This window comes from Hyperolius riggenbachi, chromosome 3 (assembly GCF_040937935.1).
Source record: "Hyperolius riggenbachi isolate aHypRig1 chromosome 3, aHypRig1.pri, whole genome shotgun sequence".
NCBI lineage: Eukaryota > Metazoa > Chordata > Amphibia > Anura > Hyperoliidae > Hyperolius > Hyperolius riggenbachi.
Window position 1 is genome coordinate 220,812,361 of NC_090648.1, and position 21,530 is coordinate 220,833,890.

Below are 21,530 nucleotides of genomic sequence, written 5' to 3' on the forward strand. Positions count from 1 at the left end.
AGATGAATGCAGGGATGTGCCCCACTCTTCTCTTACTAACTGCTGGGCTTTTGGGGCACGCCCCTTCTCACCTCTTACTGAACTCTGCAACTTTGTTTTAGGGGTCTCTACTACTCAGACACTCATCCCTACTGGGGCTGATTTATCAAGATTAGTGCTACAAGAGCTAATAATACTCATGTGGTGCAGTTGTCCTGACCAACCTAGTAAGTTTCAGCTGTTAAATTATATATTTTTACTGGTTGCTCTGGGCAACTGCACTAGTTATCTTTTTATTTGTTTTAATAAAACAGCCCCTTCATTCATTTTGCATAGTGCTGATATCTTCTGCAGTGCTTTATCCAGTATATTGTCTTGTCACTGTCCCTCAGAGGGGTTCACAATCTAATTCCTTTCATTAGTTATGTCCTTACCGGCTAACCCCAATTTTGGGAGGAAGCCAATTAACTTATTTGTATTTTTTGGGTTGTGGAAGGAAATGAGTGCCTGGAGGTAACCCATGCAAACATGGGGAGAACATACAAACTCCATGCAGACAGTGTCTTCCCCTGGTTTGCACTGGGGGCCCAGCTCTGCAGGGTAAGAGTGCTATCCACTACACCACAACAAATTGAACTGCTGGCGGCCAGTCCTGTGAACTGGCCCTTGGGCTGCCCAGTCCTGAGGACTTCCACAGTGCTTTTACAGTACACATTGAAAGTTTCAAGTCACTTTCTGCCCTACGGAGGAGCTCACAATGTAAACCTGTGTAATGTCTCTAACATAGTCCAAGATATATTGAATGGGAACCAGTTAACTTGCCAGTATGTGTTTTTTGGATGTGGATAAAATCTGAGTGCCCAGAGGACACCCATGCAGACACAGGGAACTATACAAACTGCATGCAGATATTGTCTTGGCTGGAAATTGAACCTGGAACTTGAGTGCCACATGGAAAGAGCACTAGACACTTGGCCTCCCTGACGCCCATTATTGTAGGCCGTAGATTTACACACCTGCCCTGACAACATTTTTTGCTTTACTTCCACCTTTTTATTATAGTTTAACTTGTGCCTGCTGGGGTGCGGCTAGGACAGTGTGGATAATATTTCATGTAACCTTCTATTATATTCAGCTTTACAACCTACATGTGTCAGCTGTGCAGTAGTAATATGTGGGTTCATGGTTGCTGTTTAGGTATGGGTACACTGTTCTATTATATGTACTGGCATTAATTGATGGCATTTTACAACACTACTTTTATCCTATATTTGTTAGAATTAGTGTTGTGTTTGGGGAAATACAAACAATAAACATTAAAAAAAAAGTGTTACCAGATTGGTAGAGTGATAATGGCTGTTGGTCCCAGGAGCTTGCAGTTACCATGTTGTGTATTGGGTATCTACCCTCCAGGGCAGTTTGTTTCCAGGCAGTAAGGGAGGGGATGGTGGGGCCTGTGAATGTGCAAGAGAATTTCAGGCATGCAACAGGGCTCATCTGGACGACAGCATTAACTCCTTATCTCCCTCATCTACCTGGGGTGTGGTGACTTTTCGGTGTGCTTATGGCCTTCTCTTGACTTGTGTGTTTGCATTTAGGTAATAGATAATCTGTACATGGCTGTACTGCATTAGGAATGACTTGCTGGGTGTTTGTGAAGAAAACATGAACTCACTGCTCATTACAATAGGCTAAATGCATTAGTTTTTTCTGGAATGCCTGCTTCTCAGTAGCTCTGGAATGAAATGTCTGCTTAGGGTATAAAGAACCTTATTTTGTGTGATCTCCCTGCGGTTTACTGAACGCCAAGAAAGACTACAGTCTTCCTGTACAATAGTAAGAAAATGAAAGTGCTCTGATATATTCATGCTTAACCCCCTCAGTACTTCTATAACCATATAAGTAAACAGTGCGGTGCCTGGCCATCCCGTTTCTCCCCAAGTATCTAATGAATTTTAGCAACTTCTGAATGGAAAGAATGTGGGTGGGGGGTTAGGCAAGGATTATGACTGCAATCCTGTAAGAAGTTTACAGAAATGCTTTTACATAGTTTTCAGTGAGCTGCTTGCACATTGAAGTCCTATGAGTAATATCTAGTAAGAGGCAAGACTTGCTAAATCCAGCTGGTTATAGGTGCCTTGTAAAGAAGATATGTGTTGTATGCTGCATCTGGGAGTTGCTTTAGAACTTTCCTTGCCTTATAAGGCCATAAGCCAGCCTTGTCATGTCACAAACTGTATAGATGTGTCCTTCCCTCTAGAGGCTGCAAATACTCTAGTGACACAACAGGAAGCACTTGTGTTAACATTGCAACTCATTCACTCATTCTTGCAAGGCAACTTTCAGGGCCACTATTGTCTAGCTGATCACTCTCATGCCAAAATGTTAGCTGTACAGAAATATTGATCTGAAACTCTGGTAACACAAATGCTCTGAGTCATTTTCAAGGTTGTACTGTTATGAGATTTCAGCTTTGGTGTCGAAGAGGGGCTTGCACACACTATTCTTGTAATCGAATGGGTAAGGCCGACTTTACAGCCCATCATATAATCAGCACTTCAAACAGCATGCAAATATTTACTGATCTGTAGACAGCCAGCTGCTAAAGACCAGATAGCCAATGTCTGTTTCATACTTTAGTGTTTTCTGTAAATTTTATAAGGCACATCAAATTAAAGTAGAACTCCAGCTACTTTTTGTAGATCACAAATAGAACATTGTTTGCTTGTTGTCTTTTGATTGTGTACCACAGAATATGTTGGTGCTTTATACTGTAAATCACCATGGATATTCCCACCCCTGTTTGGCAACTCCTGTCATGGGAGCGTGAAGTTAATCTACTCAGTAGAAACAGACAACAGTGAAACAGATACAGATGAGTGATATAGAGATAATAATATATATATTTTTTTCCTGTACTCAATGAAGAAATTCCCTTCACTTCCTGTTCTTTGTTATATCTTCCACTTAAACAGGAAGTTGGGAAATCTCCCTATTAGGGATCCAGATAACAGTAAAAACCTGCCAGTGTGACTCATCCCCACAAAGCAAAGCTATGTTTTGGCAAAAGATTGTTAAATGAAGGTGAGATAGTGGTTTAGTAGTTTTGGCATGAATGGCCCTCCTTGCCACTTTGGTCCTGACTCCAGATCAGGTGCTAATAGTGTGCAACTTGGAAATGAGCCAAATATTTTCTGTAGCTGCTGTAATTGTTTAGCTCAGTTCAAAGCTGCATAGTCTTTGCATGCAAACTCAGAATATTATATTTTCCCTCCAACCAACAGACCCAGTTGCACTAGTGCTATGTGGTTGGTTGAGGATCACACAGACGTGAGATCTGCCACACAAAGCTTAGAGGTAAAGCACAGAGCAGACGCCTAGTGATGGCGTACCATTAAATTATCTACATCCCTGTCATAGCTAGCACTAGAGATAAGCTTCCATGCACTTTTCCACTTAAGCATTGTACACATGAGACTAACGTCGCCTGGCAGGGCATGATCCCTCAGGCGATATTGTGCACTAGGCTGTACAGGCGTGTCATCGTGTTCTGTCACTATGGCAGACTGCACATGACGAAGGGGGTGGAACGAAACCAAAAGTAATGGAGTCTGGCAGTGTTCAGGTGAGGTGATCTGGCATGCTGTATCTCTCACTGATGTGTCGGGACAGCCGTACACACACTATTCACAGCAGAGGCAGCCTTTAGCGGCCGCCTCGGCCAAGTTTAGTCCAGTGTGTGTACGGATCTTTACTTGAGGGCAATGTCACAGTGGGACGTTGCGTTTTAATGCGATGTTTAAGTCGCAACGTGTCTGCATTTAGAGTGCACTGCAAGCAGTGAGCTACCATAACGCAACATTTTCAACACAACGATAATGTCGCACTGTGAACGACCCATAGGATTATCATTGCAGTGCAGTAAGCTGTGTTATAGAACTTTATAACACAGCTCCACAATGTGGCACTTTGAATGCGACCTGAAACTAATCGTGCTCAGCAGTTACTGGATAAGTAAATGGCATCTGGTCTATTAATCCTCTGCCAGGGGGCAGCGCAGCACTGTTTTTTAACTTTTTTTTTTTTTAATCATGTAGCAAGCCTAGGGCTCGCTACATGATAGCCGCTGTACAGCGGCATCCCCCGCCTGCTTCGATCGCCTCCGGCGATCTTTGATCAGGAAATCCCGTTCGAAGAACGGGATTTCCTGAAGGGCTTCCCCCGTCATGGACGTCTAAGGGAGTCCCGATCCACCCCTCAGCACTGCCTGGCACTGATTGGCCAAGCAGCGCACGGGGTCTGAGGACTGAATGACTTCACCTGCAATACACACATACAGTATCTCCAGCCCTCAGCCTGTGAAAACTTCACTCCTCTCTCCTCCCCTCTGCCTCTGAAATCTCTGGCTGGTAACCTCCTCCTCCTGCCCAGACTGAGCTCCCATAAGCCCTTGCTCCTAAGCCTCAGAGTGCCAAGGCTCTCTGGAGAAGCTGTGGGCGAGGCTGGTTTGGTTTATAGGGAATTAGAGTATTAAAACAAAACAAAAACCAAACAAAGTATTTGGCTTGAGGAATGCCCTATACACTATATGAAAGGAACAAAATTATGCAATGAATAAAAGTTTTATCTCGGATCCACTTTAAATTGTTCTAGGTACCTGCAAAAAGAAAAGTGGTGATTAGGTCCTCAGTTTCTGGTTTCTACAGTGATAACGAGCTCACACTCTATCAGTCATCAGATGTTTCACTTAGTTGGTAAAGAATGAGATTATTGCTTGCCGTCTTTCAAGGTGCAGAAGACTGAGATTCACTTTGCGATCAGTGAGGAAGTTGGCAGCTTGTAGATACAAGTGTGGCAGAGGACCAATAGCATTGTCCATTCCAATGTAAGACAGAAGTTTGGCCATTAGCCAGGCAGAACTGCAGAGTTGGCCTCTGAAATTCGATATCTGCAGCTCTGAAGTGGCATAATGAATTTGAATGCAGCTAGTGTGCACTGCATACTCAGTGCCCTGTCACTTTATGTATCCTTGCTTTAGGCACTTTCATAAAGTGAAACGTAGTTACAACCTAACCTGCACTCATCAGAAACTAGGTTACCCTCTGAATACAAATATGCATTCTCCCTTATTTTACTCCAGCTAACCAGCTAAATCTTTTACGTTTAGAGGGGCCATGTAAGGTTAATATAGCTTTCTCTAACATCCCTAGACATTTCACCTCTTTCTCTCCCTGTGACAGGTGGCACCAGGAGAAAGTAAAAGTAAACTGGATCTCAAATATTTACTTTTGACTTTAATAACAGGAATTATTTATACAACTCTGATAAAACCTTTCTGTGATTGCTTTAGTTTCCGGTTTCTGAGGGAGATATCCTGTCACTTTCAATTGTCTGTGGCAGTAAGTGAGGGAAACTTCTCCAAGAAAGTATGTCTGAGGCTCCTTCCACACTTGAAACAATCAGTTGTGGTGTATTTCTACTGCAATCGCACTGCAGTGCTCCAGAGAGATCGCATCACACTGTAATGCTGTGTAGCAACCATACATTGATCCATACAGTACATTTTTAAGTATGCTTCACTCACATGGTAAACACGCACATAGTACTGTACTGTTAATGCACTGCATCAGGACCCACTGCACCCTGATCAGTCTGCATGTTGCATCACATACAGTCAATGAAAAGTATGCTTTACTGCTAATGTGTGCAGTGTGGGGTACCACACTCCGATCAAATGCACCGAAAGGGCTGTACTTCTGCATTGCTTTTGTATTGCAACTGGATGTTCCACATTACAACCCGGCCATTGCAACGCCCCACTGTGAACCTAACCTTAAATATTCGGGAACATAAACCTTTCTATCCAAGCACCTATATCCTCCTTTCCTTATTGTAAACCTGATAAAGCACTTTACTGAGCCGTGCACATGTAGTGGTCCATTCCAAGCAGACTGTTGTGACAACATCATGCATTTCCTATAGTCTAATCTAGTTAGCTTCACCCAGGCAGGGGAAGAAATTAGTGCTAATTTTATAATGCCAATAGTGTGGCTTGAGACTGGTAGTTCTGTGAAATGCTGCAAGTCTATTTGATCTGCTGGTTTTGGCTGTGTACAACAGACATGGCTGTGTTTTGCGGTAAAACTGTCTGTCCGTTGCATTCACCAGTTCAGAATTACAGACTGGAATTATTTTGACATCTCCTACTCCTCTAGCTACACTTAACTGTTCGTGTCAGTTTACAGGGGATTACCCACAATCACTGATAGGCCCAGTGCACACCGAGCGGTTTTTGGAGCGATCCGCCGGCCGCATCCGCCTATAAAAACGCTTGTCTAATGTATTGCAATGGGATGGTGCACACCGGCGGTTTGCGGTTTTTGCCAAGCCGCAAACGCGCCTCCTGCTGCGCATTTGCGGATTTCGGAAGCGTTTCGTCCTCAATGTAAAGTATAGGAAAAACGCAAACCGCTCTGAAAAACGTTACTTCAGAGCGGTTTGCCAGGCATTTTTGTTACAGTAGCTGTTCAGTAACAGCTTTTACTGTAACAATATGTGTAATCTGCTACACAAAATGCACCCAAAACCGCTAGGTATGTTTAGGCCCGGTTCACATTAGCGGTTGTTTGCCAAACGGACCGGATGACCTGACCGGATCCGGACCGGATCCGGATCGGAACCGTACGGTTCTGATCCGGATCCGATCCGGTCAGGTTGCATCAGGTGGCAATCAGGATGCGATCCGGATCCGTTTGGCAAAATATACGTAAAAAAAAAAAAAAAAAAAAATGTTGGGGTCTGGGAGGTCAGCAGAAGGGGGACCTGTGGAATCAGGCCCTCTGCTGTTTAGCACTCACCTCCACCTCCGACATGCTGCCAACATCCTGCCAACACCTCCAGCTCGTGCTGCTCCACTCCAAAATGCTTGCCCATGTGTCCCCAGCCAATATCGCCGCAAAAATCCGCATAGGAAGTGGGGTAGAAGATCCGGATTTCTCAGCCAGTGTGTTGTGCGGCCTCCGGTTCCCATTTGTTTGTATTGGCCGGATGGTGCAGTCCGGCTCCGCCCCGGATACGGCTGCCGGAGGGGCCGGATGAAAAAATAGCGCATGTTGGAACGGAGGCCGGAGTCCGGATCCGGCCCGGATCCGGTCCGGCTCCGGTTCTGCAGAACGGACCCATGTGAACGGACGCATAGGCTTTAATTGCTATGCCGTGCGTCCGTTCCGTCCGTTCTGCAGGCGGTGCGGCTCCGGCACGGCGATTCCGGAGGGCCACCGCAAGTGTGAACCGGGCCTTAGAAAACCTCTCTAAACATACCTAGAATCGCTCTGAAATCAGCTCCCAAAACTGCTAGCGTATTGCGGATCTTCTAGCGGTTTTGGTGTGCACTGGGCCATAGACTAGCGTCCATCTGAAAACATGTTACTCATAGCAATAAATGGTATCATCCTGATTTAAAACTTCTTGCTCATAGCAATAAGCCAGTATCTTAATTTTTATTAATTTTAGGTATTTTTGGTAAGCAGTTGGCAATTTTGACCAGCAACTGGATATTGTTTTGTCACATAAATTTGAATATATTCAAAATACTTTCTTCACTACAAAACCTGTTCATTCAGATCAATAGTGGCAGCAGTAATCTGCAGAAATTGTAATCATAGCTAAGAAGTCCTATGTAATTCTAGCAGTTGCAGCTAGGCTGTATATGAGCAATCCAGCCTGCATATCGATACACTATGGACACTGACAGAATGCTGTATTGGGAGAGATGCTGCACTTCCTTAAAGAGACTCTGTAACAACAAAAACCTCCCCTGGGGGGTACTCACCTCGGGTGGGGGAAGCCTCCGGATCCTAATGAGGCTTCCCACGCCGTCCTCTTTCCCACGGGGGTCTCGCCGCAGCCCTCCGAACAGCCGGCGACTGTGCCGACTGTCAGTTCAATATTTACCTTTGCTGGCTCCAGCGGGGGCGCTGTGGCGACTTTCGGCACGGAAATAGACAGAAATACCCGATCTCCGTCGGGTCCGCTCTACTGCGCAGGCGCCGGAAACTTGCGCCTGCGCAGTAGAGCAGACCCGACGGCGATCGGGTATTTCCGCCTACTTCGGCGCCGAGAGGCATCAGAGCGCCTGCGCAGGAGCCAGGAAGGTAAATAATGACGTCACCGCTGCCCGGACTGCACGGAGGGCTACAGCGAGACCCCCGAGGGACGCAGGACGGCGTGGGAAGCCTCATTAGGATCCTGAGGCTTCCCCCACCCGAGGTGAGTACCCCCCAGGGGCCGTTTTGGCGTTACAGTTCCTAGCTGCACCCTGGATGAAAAATGTTTTGTATTGAAGATAACACTTTGAATAAATTCAAATTTATGTGAAGGAACAATACTTTGCTCACCTGTTTCCTGGTGGATTGATGCTATACATGTGTATACTAAAAGTGAGGAGTGCTTCCTAATTGTATACATTTCAGGTATTTTTGTGCAAGGGACAAACAAATCTATTTTTTTCCATTTCTTCTCAGAGTAACAATTTACATTGTGCATAATCTACTGTATAACCTTATTTTAAAAGATATGTATGTTCACGTTTGGCCAGGCCTAATAATACAGTGCTTTACATGTTCCATCTAGGCTGCTAGGGTCCCTTTTCAAGTTTTTGTAAGCTCTTAACTGCAAAATATGAAGACCCCCCCCCCCCCCCCCCCTTCCAAAAGAGGAAGTAATATTTACATTTAGACTGAGGTGTGTCACCACATTTTACTGCACATACATTGTACACCCTTGTATGTCCTGTGCAAACCTCAGCATGCTGTTAAATATATACACTTGTGACAAAACCATTAAACTACACCCAGTTATCACTTGTCATTAGATGTCTCAAGCTATAAGGGCTGGAACCCACTAGAGCATTTAGGGATTGCTTTAAATCGCTAGCAATTTCCCTAAACGCTCTGGCAATGTAAATGGGTGGGACAGATTCCACTAGAGCGATTGCGATTAGGCCAATCGCTTGCAAAGCGACACCAAAAATTGCTAGTGATAGTGCTTTGTAGTGGCTTCCAGGCCTCGCCTTACATTTGTGTATGTAGGCGCACTTGTTAAAGATTGTGAGGCTTCTAATCACATTGGTTTGAGAGTACAGTATAGCAAGACATTGGCCTCAATTCACTAAGCTTTATCAAGCACTTTATCGAACGTTTGATAATTTACCTCATGGGTAAAATCTCATTTTGAATCCACTAAGGTTTTATATATTTATCGAATGTTTTATCATTAAAACGTTCAATAAATCTAGAACACCTTAAGGGGCCCATACACCTAACTATTTCCCGCCGATATACAGCAGATTGGATCACTGTGATCAAATCTGCTGTGAAATCGTCGCGCAAACGCTGACAGACCGATTTCTGTCCGAAATCAATCGTTTCCGTCCATGGGAAAGATTTTTCTCGATCGCCGGCGGGGCAGGAGTGCATCGATAACGGCGTAAGAATGCATGCAATACATTACCTGCTCCGGCCGGCCCGAGTCCCCACTCTCGCCGCTGTCTTCTTCTCCGCTCCAGGGCTGCCGTCTCCTTGAACTTCCTGTCCCGGCAGGAAGTTTAAACAGTAGAGCGTCCTCTACTGTTTAAACTTCCCCTGGACAGGAAGTTCAGTGAAGCAAGCCAGCCGGACCGGAGACCAGCGCGGAGAAGAAGACAGCGGAGACCGGGGGATTCACGCCGGCCAGATCAGGTAATGTATAGCGGACGGCAGCTTCACAGATTGTGATCGGTTTCATGCTGAAATCGATTCACAATCTGTTTGCAGTAAAGGCAGCCATACGATCCCTCTCTGATCAGATTCGATCAGAGAGGGATCTATCTGTTGGTCGAATCTGATGGCAAATCGACCAGTGTATGGCTACCTTTAGTGAATTTAAAATTAGATTTTACCTATGAGGTAAATTATCAAACGTTTGATAAAGTGTTTGATAAAGCTTAGTGAATTGAGGCCATGGACCGGAAATGAGCAGAATTGAGTGGAGCAAATGCAGTAGTTAACAATCTCAACTGTTTCAACACTTCTTCCTACTTCTATAGCCTCAGGGCAACCAGTGTGTGGTGTGTGTGTGCGGATGCATCCGCAGGGTTTTTTTTTTTTTTTTTTTTTTTTTTTGTGTGGGTTCACCTAACAGTCTGTGTAAAATAAGCCTAAAGTGTGTGTGTGTGTGTGGTGTGTTTGTTTTTTGCTTTTTTGTTTTTGTTTTTCCTTATTGTATGTGTCTCCATTGCAGAAAATACATGTTGGGGTTTACATTAGAATAGTGCAATTTATAGATCTATAGGTATACAAGAGCTAGCATGCAGTGTCCTTCCATATTACCTGGATGACTCCACAGTGTGCAGTGAGTTTCCTCTTAACATGTACTGAATACTTTCTGGGAAAGTCTCTGTAGACTTATTTCTTACCTGACTTTATCTATTTCCTTCTTTATCACCTAGGCTGAAGGTGATGTAGCCTCATTGAACAGGCGTATCCAGCTGGTAGAGGAGGAGTTGGATCGTGCTCAGGAGCGTCTGGCCACAGCTCTTCAGAAACTGGAGGAGGCTGAGAAGGCTGCAGATGAGAGTGAGAGGTGAGTGTTAAATTGGATTCTCTTACAACATCCATCATATAACTTTCATGTATGTCTTATGTTGTGTTATATAAACATATGCTCCTGAGGCGGTAGCACTCCTGTGCAAAGGCTCTATTGCCATACTGCAATGCATGCAATGTAGTTCCACATAACATGCACATTGACAGTTACAGTATACCGCAATGCACCACACACAACGTGTGATGCGCCTCTAAACCCTCAGTTGCTTTGCGATCCCTTCTTTCCAGGGTACGTAATGCAGCTCTCCAATGTGAAAGTTGCCACTTGCTGCAGATAATTTGTGGATAACTTCATCAAGTCCTGTTGTCTTTAGTGATGTGTGTTCTGTTTTGGAGCTGTTAATAAAGCAGCCCCTCTCTGCTCCCATGAGCAGCACAACGCACTGAAGCTGAAGTTTGAAGGAGCATATAGTTATCAAAGGACTTTTTTCTTTTAGGTAAAGATTACAAATGTTCTTAGTCATTTCTCAAACCAGTCACACTCCATGAAATTCTTCTGTAGTATATGTGGTGTTAATAGGATTTCTTATTTTTCATTCCCTTAGCATCAGGGCATACTGTCACATGGCGCTGCATATTTCAGCAATGTGTATCAGTGCATGATAAGCAAGGACATCAGGCAGTGCCCAGACTGTAGTGCCTGATGGCCACCCTTAGGTGCCATGCAGCAATGCATTCTGACAAGGCACTGCTGCATGCACACAGAGCTGTCCTGTTCCATATAGTTGAATGGGATCAGCACTGTACCATAGAGCACTGCAGGTGCCATGCATTTGTCGCATTGCTTTGCAAACCAGATGGTTGTGCAACTTTCTGTCTGTTGTTCTCAACAATAACCTACCCCTGCAGAAATTTGTATCTACTTATAGGCCCTTTATTTAGGTTGAGATGAGCAAATCGCTTTGAAAATACCTGGGCATCAGCCCAGAAACTGACTACTTCCTGTACCTCATTCCGTCTTTGCTATAGACTGCAGTCTTCTCAGGTTCAGGCTGTAACTAGTCACATTTCCTGTTAGGAATGGGTCTGTTAGAATATGCAAATACCATGCAAAAAAGCTAATCCAAAAAAAAACTGATCCAATCCGTTTTGACAAGGTGAAAAAATCATTCCCAACTCCTAGCAACAAGATACATTTCTGTTCTAGTTGGCTTGCAATGTAGGCAGTCGTTTTCATATTTTACTTTTTATAAAAACTTCAGACTTTCTAAAGCCAGTTTTGATGAAAAATTTCTCAGCATTTACAGTCCTTATAGTAGCCTTGCTCAGAAGACCTGGCACACTAAAGGTACGTACACACGCCTGATATTTCTGAACCACTTGTCGTTCAAACCGGTCGTTTGAATGACAGTTGGACGTGTGTACGTTCGATCGTTAGACTAGTAGCAGCAGTTTTGACTGATCCGCTTGGCGGATCCGTGGATTAAAGGCTCGTACACACGTCTGATCAAAGGTAACGACTGGTCCGTCGTCACCTCCCGCTGGGCGGGTTTTCAGCAGACAGTACAGCGTGTGTACAGTCTGTCGGTGGACTGATGAGGCTGTTTCTGAGCGATCCACCCGGCGGACAGTTTTGTCGTCTGTGTGTACAAGGAGACTTTTTGTTTCAATAAGTCGTTCAAACGTCCAGTTTGAACCACATTCGGGCATAAAATCAGATGTGTGTATGCACCTTAATGGCCATTAGTTATTGAAAGTGACAGTCAAACATTTATGTGTTTATTGAGACATGCACATATTCAACAGACTACACAATTTCACAATCTTAGTTCCATTTTCATGGAGAGAAGTGTAGAGGTTGCTGTGGCTTTTCGTGTGGCGTAGTTTTGCTGAACTTCATTTTTTGTTTTCGTTACATTTTAGAGGTATGAAAGTCATTGAAAACAGAGCCCTGAAGGATGAAGAGAAGATGGAGTTGCAAGAAATCCAGCTGAAGGAAGCCAAGCACATTGCTGAGGAGGCTGACCGCAAATATGAAGAGGTGAATTTTTCAAAGATTTTAACTTCTGTGGATAGATCAAGTTGGAGGGTTCAGTTCTTTCCATATGAGAAGTCTAATTCACATACCACCTCCATTTAGTCTGTCTGAACACACTTTCCAAAAGCCGTAACCTGGTTTGAAGTGTTGATGCGTTTTGTGTGTGCATTAAATGTTGTAATCTAAAAGCTTCTCTGTGTGCAATAGGTTGCCCGTAAGCTGGTGATCATTGAGGGTGACCTGGAACGTGCAGAAGAGCGTGCTGAGCTGTCAGAAAGGTAAGTGGCAGCTAGCTTACAATGCATGTTGGATGCAGTCTCCTGCACTCCTTTGCCTGCGTGCCCTAACCCTCCTACTAAGCAGCATCTGAAGATGTTTCCACTAGTTTTTTTTTCCCCCTTCTTCCTGCATGTAGCTACATGAGCCTGAACAATCTCCAGAGTTGATGTTATCTTTTCTGGATAAGTTAAGAATGCCAGCTTCAGCAATTTATTATTATTTTTTTTAAAGAACAAGCGACACCCATGCTAACCTAGAAATAAAACACATATAGAAGTAGATTAATACTACTTCTACTAACATAACAGATGTATTGTGCTATCCATGTAATGATGCCTGTGAATTTTTTATAAAGGAAAAGCAGAAAATCCTTTTCTAGGCAGTGGCCATCTTGGCAAGCTAATGCTAACATCATATCCCCACTGACTCTTGTTTTCCCCCCTCCCTTCTCTTGCTCATTGTGTATTCATTAGCTGCCCTCCTCCCAGAGTCTTCAGACACTCCCCACTGAGGTGTATACTGGGAACTTTTTTTTTTTCTCCTCCTCCAATCGCTGAGACACCTCCAGCCTTGCTTGTAAACACGAAAGAGCAGGGGATCTGTTTCAGATAAGCAGCTAGATAGAGAAATAAATGGAAGAGGATGAATATATTATAGATAAAAAGAACCCCCAGCATTCAACTGTTTGGCACTGACTACTAAAGGGCCAGTGCTCCTACAATATGTGATGACTCCAAACCATAACAGCAGAAAACGTTTTGCAAGTTTTGAATGCAGGATTAGCATCTTTATCACTTAATACACTCAGACCTGTTGCTGTTGAAATTTGATTTTTATGGTGACATTACCGCTTTAAGGACTATTTCAGCTGATCCATTAAACTGCATTTTATAAGTGTGTCAAGATACAATAAACACAGTAGTGTCTTGTAGTAAAACAGTTTAACATTTTTGAGTGGAACTCCATTTTTTTTTTTTTTTTTTTTTTTTTTTTTTTTTTTATATAGTTTCAGGTAGTGGTCAGACTTGCAACCTTTTGGTTATTACTGCTGTTAGTGTCCCTGTGGGTTAGAATTTTCCTTCATTACAGCCCAGACAGGAAGGAGGGTTGTGTGTAATAAGTGTGTAAATCTTTAATACCTCTGATGGGTTTATAGTGCTATCACACGCTTTATTCCTTAGTGACACCCTGAGCTAGTGGTGACATACATTGCTGATTACTTCTTATTTTGCCTTTATTAAGGCTGTAGTACAACCTATAATCACCTACTGAGTGTATGCACCTATATGGTCAAATCTGTTGAATTCTGCACCCTAAAAAACACCAGGGGGAGGGGACAGCTATACAGCTGGCGGGTGATTTCATGAGAGATCATATTACTAGATACTCCGTCCCATCTTCTCAGATCAATATCAGAGGTAATAGAATATCTCAGCAAAATATCAGTCCCCAGTAATTGCTTATACCAGATATACAAATAATTTTCAGGGTAAACATTTGCTAGGCTAAAATTACTACTTGATTTGTGTATGTGCCCCCCCCCCCCCCATTCTTTACACTATTGTAGGATCTTCACATTAATAAGGTCCATGTGAAGTGCCGAGGTGTCATATGCCTATAAGACAGCTTGTGAATTGCATGCCGGTACTGATACTCCAACTTCTACTAGTCACACAAATACAGTGAGCTTTAACATTTGCAATTTTGCCCTACCACGTGTAACAATGTGTTTTTCTTTGCATGCTCCACATATTGTGAATGGCTTGTTGGCTCCTTCCTTATTTCATGCACTCATTAATAGTCGCTGCCGGCAGCTGGATGAACAGCTGAGAATAATGGACCAAACGTTGAGAACACTAACGGCTGGAGAGGAGAAGGTACTGCTACCAATCTGGGCCCTGCCGTTTTATCCTCAGCTACGGGGCTACAGATCTCCTCCTAACTCCGTTTCATGCAGTTTTCTGCTCTGCTTCACTTTGCTACAATGCCTCCTTATGATCCATGTGTTTTTAATTTCCATTGTATTTCTCTGATGCTGAGAAAAAAAGCTGCAAGATCCACATTGGAAAGGTTTCCAAGAGATACATCTCCTAAATTGTGCAAATAAAATTGAATTGGTTTACTTGCGCACTGAATTTTAGCATGGTGCGATGCACTCACAAGCCAGTGGCATCTGTAGATTTTTTTTTTTTTTTTTTTTTGTCTACAGATTGCAGTTAAAATTCTGACGCAGCCTTTTCTCTTTGCTCAGTAATAGTTTTCCTCTGTTTTTTTGTTTGTTTTTTTTTGTTCGTTATTTCATCCTTCTCCTCTCTTTCAATCGTTTTTTTTTCTCCTTCCTATTCCTGCCTCCTTTCTATTCCACCTTACCCTATCCAATAGCAAATGTGCCGAGCTTGAGGAGGAGCTGAAAACTGTCACCAACAACCTGAAATCTCTGGAGGCCCAGGCAGAGAAGGTAGGATTCCCATGGCCTGCTATGAGCCATGCAGGCATATAAACTGCATTTTACCCAAAGGCCCTAACCCATGTCTTATCTTCCTAGCAAGAGAACTTGCTTACATGCGATTCCAGACCCCCTCTAGTACAAAAGTCCTTTACAGCTGTCAGACTGCAGACATAATTCTTTACAACCATATTAAAGAACGTGAGTTTGTATGTTTTAGAGGAACATGGAAGTAGTTAAAGTGCAGTTTACATGGACTCCTCCTCCCTCCCCATTCTTGCCAGAGAAAACATGTTTGGAGATGCTGAGGATGCAAATGTTTAAGCAAAACATGCACAGTTGCTGGACAACCTTGTAAACCTGTACAAATTAAAACAATATGCAGGTTTTCTCACCATTCCATCATAACCAGACCTGTATAGTGTATACATTTTAATTGTTAAGCTGTATGCAGCATTTACACTATATACAGGGAGATATATTGGAGCACAGTTGTGGAAAATGGTTTTTGTTTGTTTGTCTGTATGTGGTGAAGGCTTGTCTTCACTCTCCCTCCCTGCTGGTTTGTCTCTTATGAGATGCAGCAATCCTTGTGGTGTCTGCTGTAGTGATGCCTATCTCTGTTTCACTACCCTTGGGAAGAAGATACTGTTACTTCAAGTTACTTAACCCTGTCCTGTTTCTGTTACTGGTGGATTCCAACTTCTATACAGGAAAGACAGTCTTGCCTTATTAAACTGTATTGAGCTGAATAATTACTAGCTCAAGTAGATGGCATTTGAAATAATCTAATTGTTCATTTAATGTACCTACCGTAGTTGCATATCATATCTGTATTTATCTGAGTAGAATGTAATTAAGAGAGTGGTTGTGGGCTGCTAGCAATATAATCCAGGGTGTCTGTCAGTTCAAATGTAACCAAAACTTTTTTTTTTACTGGCTTTGGATGGGGACGAGGAAAGGCTGTGAGCCCAACACCCCTCATCCTCTGGTTTGGTGTATTTTATAATATTGCTGGACATCATAGTTGATGCCTGTCTCAGCAGTTTGGTATGAATACTTTTTGGTAGTGCATAGAAGGGATCACCACTCTTACATTTTTATTTTTTTTTATCACTGTTCATATCCTCATTGGGTTTAGGCATTATTTCTAGAAAACACAGGCACTGTAAGGATTCAAAGACCATATTTCAGATGGTATATATATATTTTTTATGCGTATTTAGGGAGTTGGGTAGGATAGTATTGCACTGTATGGGTGGGTAAGGGGTCCTTTCATATTGTGTCCGTTGCATTCCATGATGTAATTGTATTCCTAGAGTTCATTCACCTCGGGTGCAGTGGGTTCTGTCTGAGTAACTCACAGCAAGCTGTGGGTCTGTCAAATAATGTGCACACTTACGGTGGCAGTGAAGCATATCTTCCAGTGTACTGTATGCTTCACTTCGCACTGTATAGTATGGAAGGACCCACAAAGGTTTTGCTTATATTATGAATTTTCTTAGTTCAGTAAAAAGTGCTCAAGGATGTCCAGGTAGGACAGCTAGTGACAAGTTTACCAGATTGTAAAATCAGCAGTGGCTGAAACTTTGACTAACCTGCTTCAAACTGTCTTTTTGATTGTAGTACTCCCAGAAAGAGGACAAATATGAAGAAGAAATCAAGGTTCTCACAGACAAGCTGAAGGAGGCAAGTTCTTTCTTATATTCTTATTCCCACATAGTACGCAGTAGTTGAGCGGCTTTGGAGACTTAGACTTTGTTTTTCATCTTTCAGGCTGAGACACGTGCTGAGTTTGCAGAGAGGACAGTAGCCAAGTTGGAAAAGACCATTGATGACTTAGAAGGTATGACTTTTCTCTTTTTATTTCATTTGTGTGTTCCTACTGTGCTATTAGGGGACAATCTGCATATTCTTAAGCTGAGAAGTTTTTATGGATTCTGTTGTAATACATATTCACAGGAAGTTTGGTTGGAAAAGACTCCATAGCCTTTTTAGTTTACTTTAGTTCTTTTGATAAAATATGTGGCCTTGCTGTTTGGATAAATGTGTTAAGCTGCAAAGAAGCTTTGACAGTGACACCAAATTTGAGCTTGTATTGTGGAGGCTGTATCCCAATGATATCTTGTTACACAGCATCCAAACCCTCTAGTGCTTGTGTCCTGGATATTGGGAAAGTTTGAGAGGGCAACTTAAGCAGAGAATCTTTTCTTCCTTGGCATACCATAATTCCCTTGGCAGGAGATGATATTGCCTTTTCTATCTCTAATCTGTCTTTCTTCTCTTCTTTTTTGTTTATCGAATTTTATCTCATGCCGGGCCTTCAATGCCTCTCCACCACGCTGTCTGCTTCTTCATGCTGTCCTGGATGGTGTTGCGAACGTTGGACTCCTTTCCACCCTATTCTCTCCATCTGTATCGTTTCTCCACATTCCTTTTTGTGTTTGCCTTCCTGGTTTCCTGTCCTCCCTGCCCATACATCTGTTTCCTTCTACCAACATCCTTTCCATTCCTCCCTGTACCCCATCTTTTCAATTTCTTGTGTGCTCCTGTCTGTCCTTGTTTCCTGTTCAATTTCTCTCCCGATTTGCCTCGAGCAGATGAACTTTATGCCCAGAAACTGAAGTACAAAGCCATCAGTGAAGAACTGGATCACGCTCTCAATGACATGACTTCAATGTAAATTATTCTTTCTATGTTTTCGCTTATGTTCATACTTTCTCTGCTCGCTTAATAAAACTCACGTCCTACTCTTACACTACGCTTTTACTTTATTATTTTGCTCACTTTCTGGCTTAATGTTTTCTCACTGACTCTTTACCTCTGTTTAGACAACTGGCAACTTCATTACAAATTTAAATCCTCATAGTTGTATAACCCTTCTGCAAACATAGGGCTAGTAACCTCAAACTGCTTTTTTGTATAAGAAACTCATGGAAGTGGCCCATTAGTTGCTGGGTCGTCATTGTAAAGAACAATTTGGTAATGCATATAGACCATCAGAAGTCACAGTAGACAAAAGCCAGTGTTAAACAGATGTAAACTCTGCTTTCTATCATTGCATTATTTTGTGGCTTTTTTTTTTTTTTTTTTTAAACCTCTCATCCTTCTCACTGCGCACTAATGTACAAGACAAAGCTGTAAAAATGAATGCAATAATTCAGGGATCAATGGCTCCTCCCAATACAGTTTGCTTTAAAATTGCAGGCTTTTTTTTTTAATGTAATATATCTTCTATTGTGTAGACTTTTTGTGTGCTCTTGTAGACTAGGAAGTTGATACAGGTAACACATAGACTGAAATATAAATACATAAATGCCGCAAATGGAAAAAAAAATAGGTATATAGGCCTAGTGCACACCAGAGCGGTTTGGCAGCGTTTTCAGATCCGATTGCAGGTGTGGAAACGCTAGGGTAATGTATTTCAATGGGGTGGTGCACACCAGAGCGGGAGGCGTTTTGCAGAAACGCATACTCCCGGGCTGCTGCAGATTTTGGATTGCGGAGGCGTTTCTGCCTCATTGTAAAGTATAGGAAAAACGCAAACCGCTCTGAAAAATGCTACATCAGAGCGGTTTGCCAGGCGGTTTTGTTACAGAAGCTGTTCAGTAACAGCTTTACTGTAACAATGGCTGTAATCTGCTGTACCAAAAACCGCAGCACAAAACCGCAAAACAATTCAAAATAAGAAAAAATGCAGCCAAAAACGCTAGCGTTTTGCGGATCTACTTGAGGCTTTTGGTGTGCATCAGGCCTTAGTGTTCCGAGGGGGGTTTGGGTGGAGGGTCAACAGCTTACACAGCCCTCCAAGCGGGTATGCACGTAACTGAGGGTGCCCGATTTCCCCCTAGTCATACAAAAAAAAAAAGACACATAAGGAGTTGCCGCACACAGCTCCTTAGTGGGCACAAACTCAAATTACAGATAAATATATAATTCTCAGTCTCAACTGAAAATATTTATTGCTATTATGGGAACATACTATATACTGCATTAGTGAAGGTACATATAATTGGCAATCATCATATTCCATCTGGCCAGAATGTCTGTTTTGAACCAATATCGGCTACAGCTGGTACTGTATGTTATGGATTTTTATTTATCTTTATTTATTTTTATTTTTTTGTGTGTGAGGGGGGGGGGAGTGTTCCTTGAATATTTTAGTATCCTTTGGTTAGCAAATTGCAGCCCTAATCAAAAGGACACAGTTTGTAAAAAGTAGTTTTTCTATTTAGTTTAAGCATGCAGGCTGTGCTTTTATATAGGGTTATTAGTATTTTTAGACTTTTTTTTTTTTTTTTTTTTTTTTTTTTTTTTTTTTTTTAATATATCTGACTTTGGGTGGAGCCATTGCCTATCCACTGATGGCTTTTCATTAATGACTTAACATGAAGATCTACATTGTATCTATCCATTTTAGTCTTCTAGGCATTTGTTACACTTGCATTTGCTCATTTAGATTTGTAGCGTGGAATTACCTGTTTATGGTGAAGGCCTTACATGTGAGTGGTTGTAGTGTAGAATCTGTTACCCAAATTGGAGAATGTCATCTCTCGTGTGGCACTGTGGCCAAATCAGAGGCTCAGTCCATATATGGTGCATAAGCTTCAGCAATACAAGTGCTGGAGAGTGCAGCAGTGATTTATTATATCCTGTGGTGCTCTGTGTATCAACAGTGTAACTTTCCTGTCATCTAGGCTTTGAGTTCAATTACAGCCCAAACAGGCAGAATCCAGTATATCTGCCATTCTGAATATGTTTTGAGTCCATAGCAAATGCTTTACATATTTTCATTTCATTATCACTGTGGATACCCTTTTTTTTTTTTTTTTTTTTTTTTTTCTCTTTTGCAACCTGTAAGTGAAAGAAACATGGTGGCTGCCATCTTCATGCTCTAATAAACCATGCCAGTTGCCTGACTTTTGTGCTAATGTTCTGCATCTAATAGGTTTAAGGCTGTGTTCACAGTGGGCATTGTATTCCCTGTAAAAGTGGGAACGCTACTAAATAGCAAAGCTGTGCCGTGCATTATCGGTGCATTTTTGTCACATACAGTGAAGCATATAGTTACAGAAAAGTATGCTTCACTGTTAACGTGCACCTTTTGCTGTAACACACTGCATGCAGTGCGTTGGTATGCCCCACGCTGTTAGACTGCACCAGCCACACTGAGTATTTATTTATTTTTTACTGCAGTGTGGCAAGCTGGGTTACAATACGACCATAATGCCCCACTGTGAACCTAGCTTCAAAGCCCATACACACTAAGTGATTCTTCTCTAAACTATTTTTCACAAGGAATTATTTTTTTTTTTTCACAATATCTTGCTACATCGTTTCACGACGCGCACCACCTGCAGCGATAGTTCATTTTTGGTAAACCAACATGTCCGATTTAAAGGGAATCTGAAAACAATCTAAAAAAAAACCAAACAAATACCTAAGGAGAGGGAAGGCCTATGGAGCCTTCCTGTTCCTCTCCTGGTCCTGTTCCTGCGCTGGCTCCACCATTAGCAGTCTCCGATAGATCGGTTGAGACTGCTCTCTGCCCGAGGCTTCAGAAGTCTTTGGGAGCCCAAGTAGAACTTGGGTTCTCAAAGCCTCTCGTGGCGGAAGATTTGAGCTGGTGATACAGTGCTTGAACCTGAGGACCATGAGAGGAACGGGAAGGCTCATTAGGACCTAGAGCCTTCTCTTTACTTAGGTAAGTATCTTTTTTTTCTTATTGGCTTCAGATTTACTTTAAGTCATGGAGGATCGTCGGGTTTTACCACTATCATTTACACAATCGTTTCTGATTTTGCAAATGTCACTTGCAGATTCGGCCAGATGGATTGGGGAATAATCGTTCATCGGCCGAGATCCCCGATCCCTCTGGCCGTGATATCCCGGTGGGGTTTTGGCTTAAAGCTCCATCTACGTGATACAATTCCACGTGCGATCGATTTAATTCAGTTGGATCGATTAAATTCGACATGTCCGATCGGGACTCTATCGATAGTGTGATCGATTTTGGTTAGCTATCAATGTGAAATCAACCACACTATTGATCGAGTCCCGATTGGAAATGTCGGATTTAATCGATCCAATCAAATTTGATCGCACGTAGGAATTGTATCGTGTAGATGGGGCTCAAAGCCTGGTACACACCTTCAATTAAAATATGCCAATCACTGACCAATTTTACCACCACCATATAGTGGGA

General features: G+C 42.6%; 1 protein-coding gene across 8 annotated transcripts in view; it reads left to right on the top strand.

Annotated features, from left to right (window-relative positions):
- Nucleotides 1-21,530, top strand: part of TPM1 (tropomyosin 1) — a 69,167-nt gene that overhangs the window by 16,683 nt on the left and 30,954 nt on the right. For 4 of the 8 annotated variants that reach the window (XM_068275778.1, XM_068275775.1, XM_068275773.1 and 1 more), the window contains 6 exons: nt 10,466-10,599; nt 12,486-12,603; nt 12,808-12,878; nt 15,262-15,337; nt 16,952-17,014; nt 17,102-17,171. In XM_068275778.1, coding sequence (XP_068131879.1) covers nt 10,466-10,599; nt 12,486-12,603; nt 12,808-12,878; nt 15,262-15,337; nt 16,952-17,014; nt 17,102-17,171 — 532 coding nt within the window. Of the gene's footprint in view, nt 1-10,465; nt 10,600-12,485; nt 12,604-12,807; nt 12,879-15,261; nt 15,338-16,951; nt 17,015-17,101; nt 17,172-17,925; nt 18,009-21,530 lie in introns of those variants that run through there. The other 4 variants (XM_068275774.1, XM_068275772.1, XM_068275776.1 and 1 more) reach the window with 2 other exon arrangements.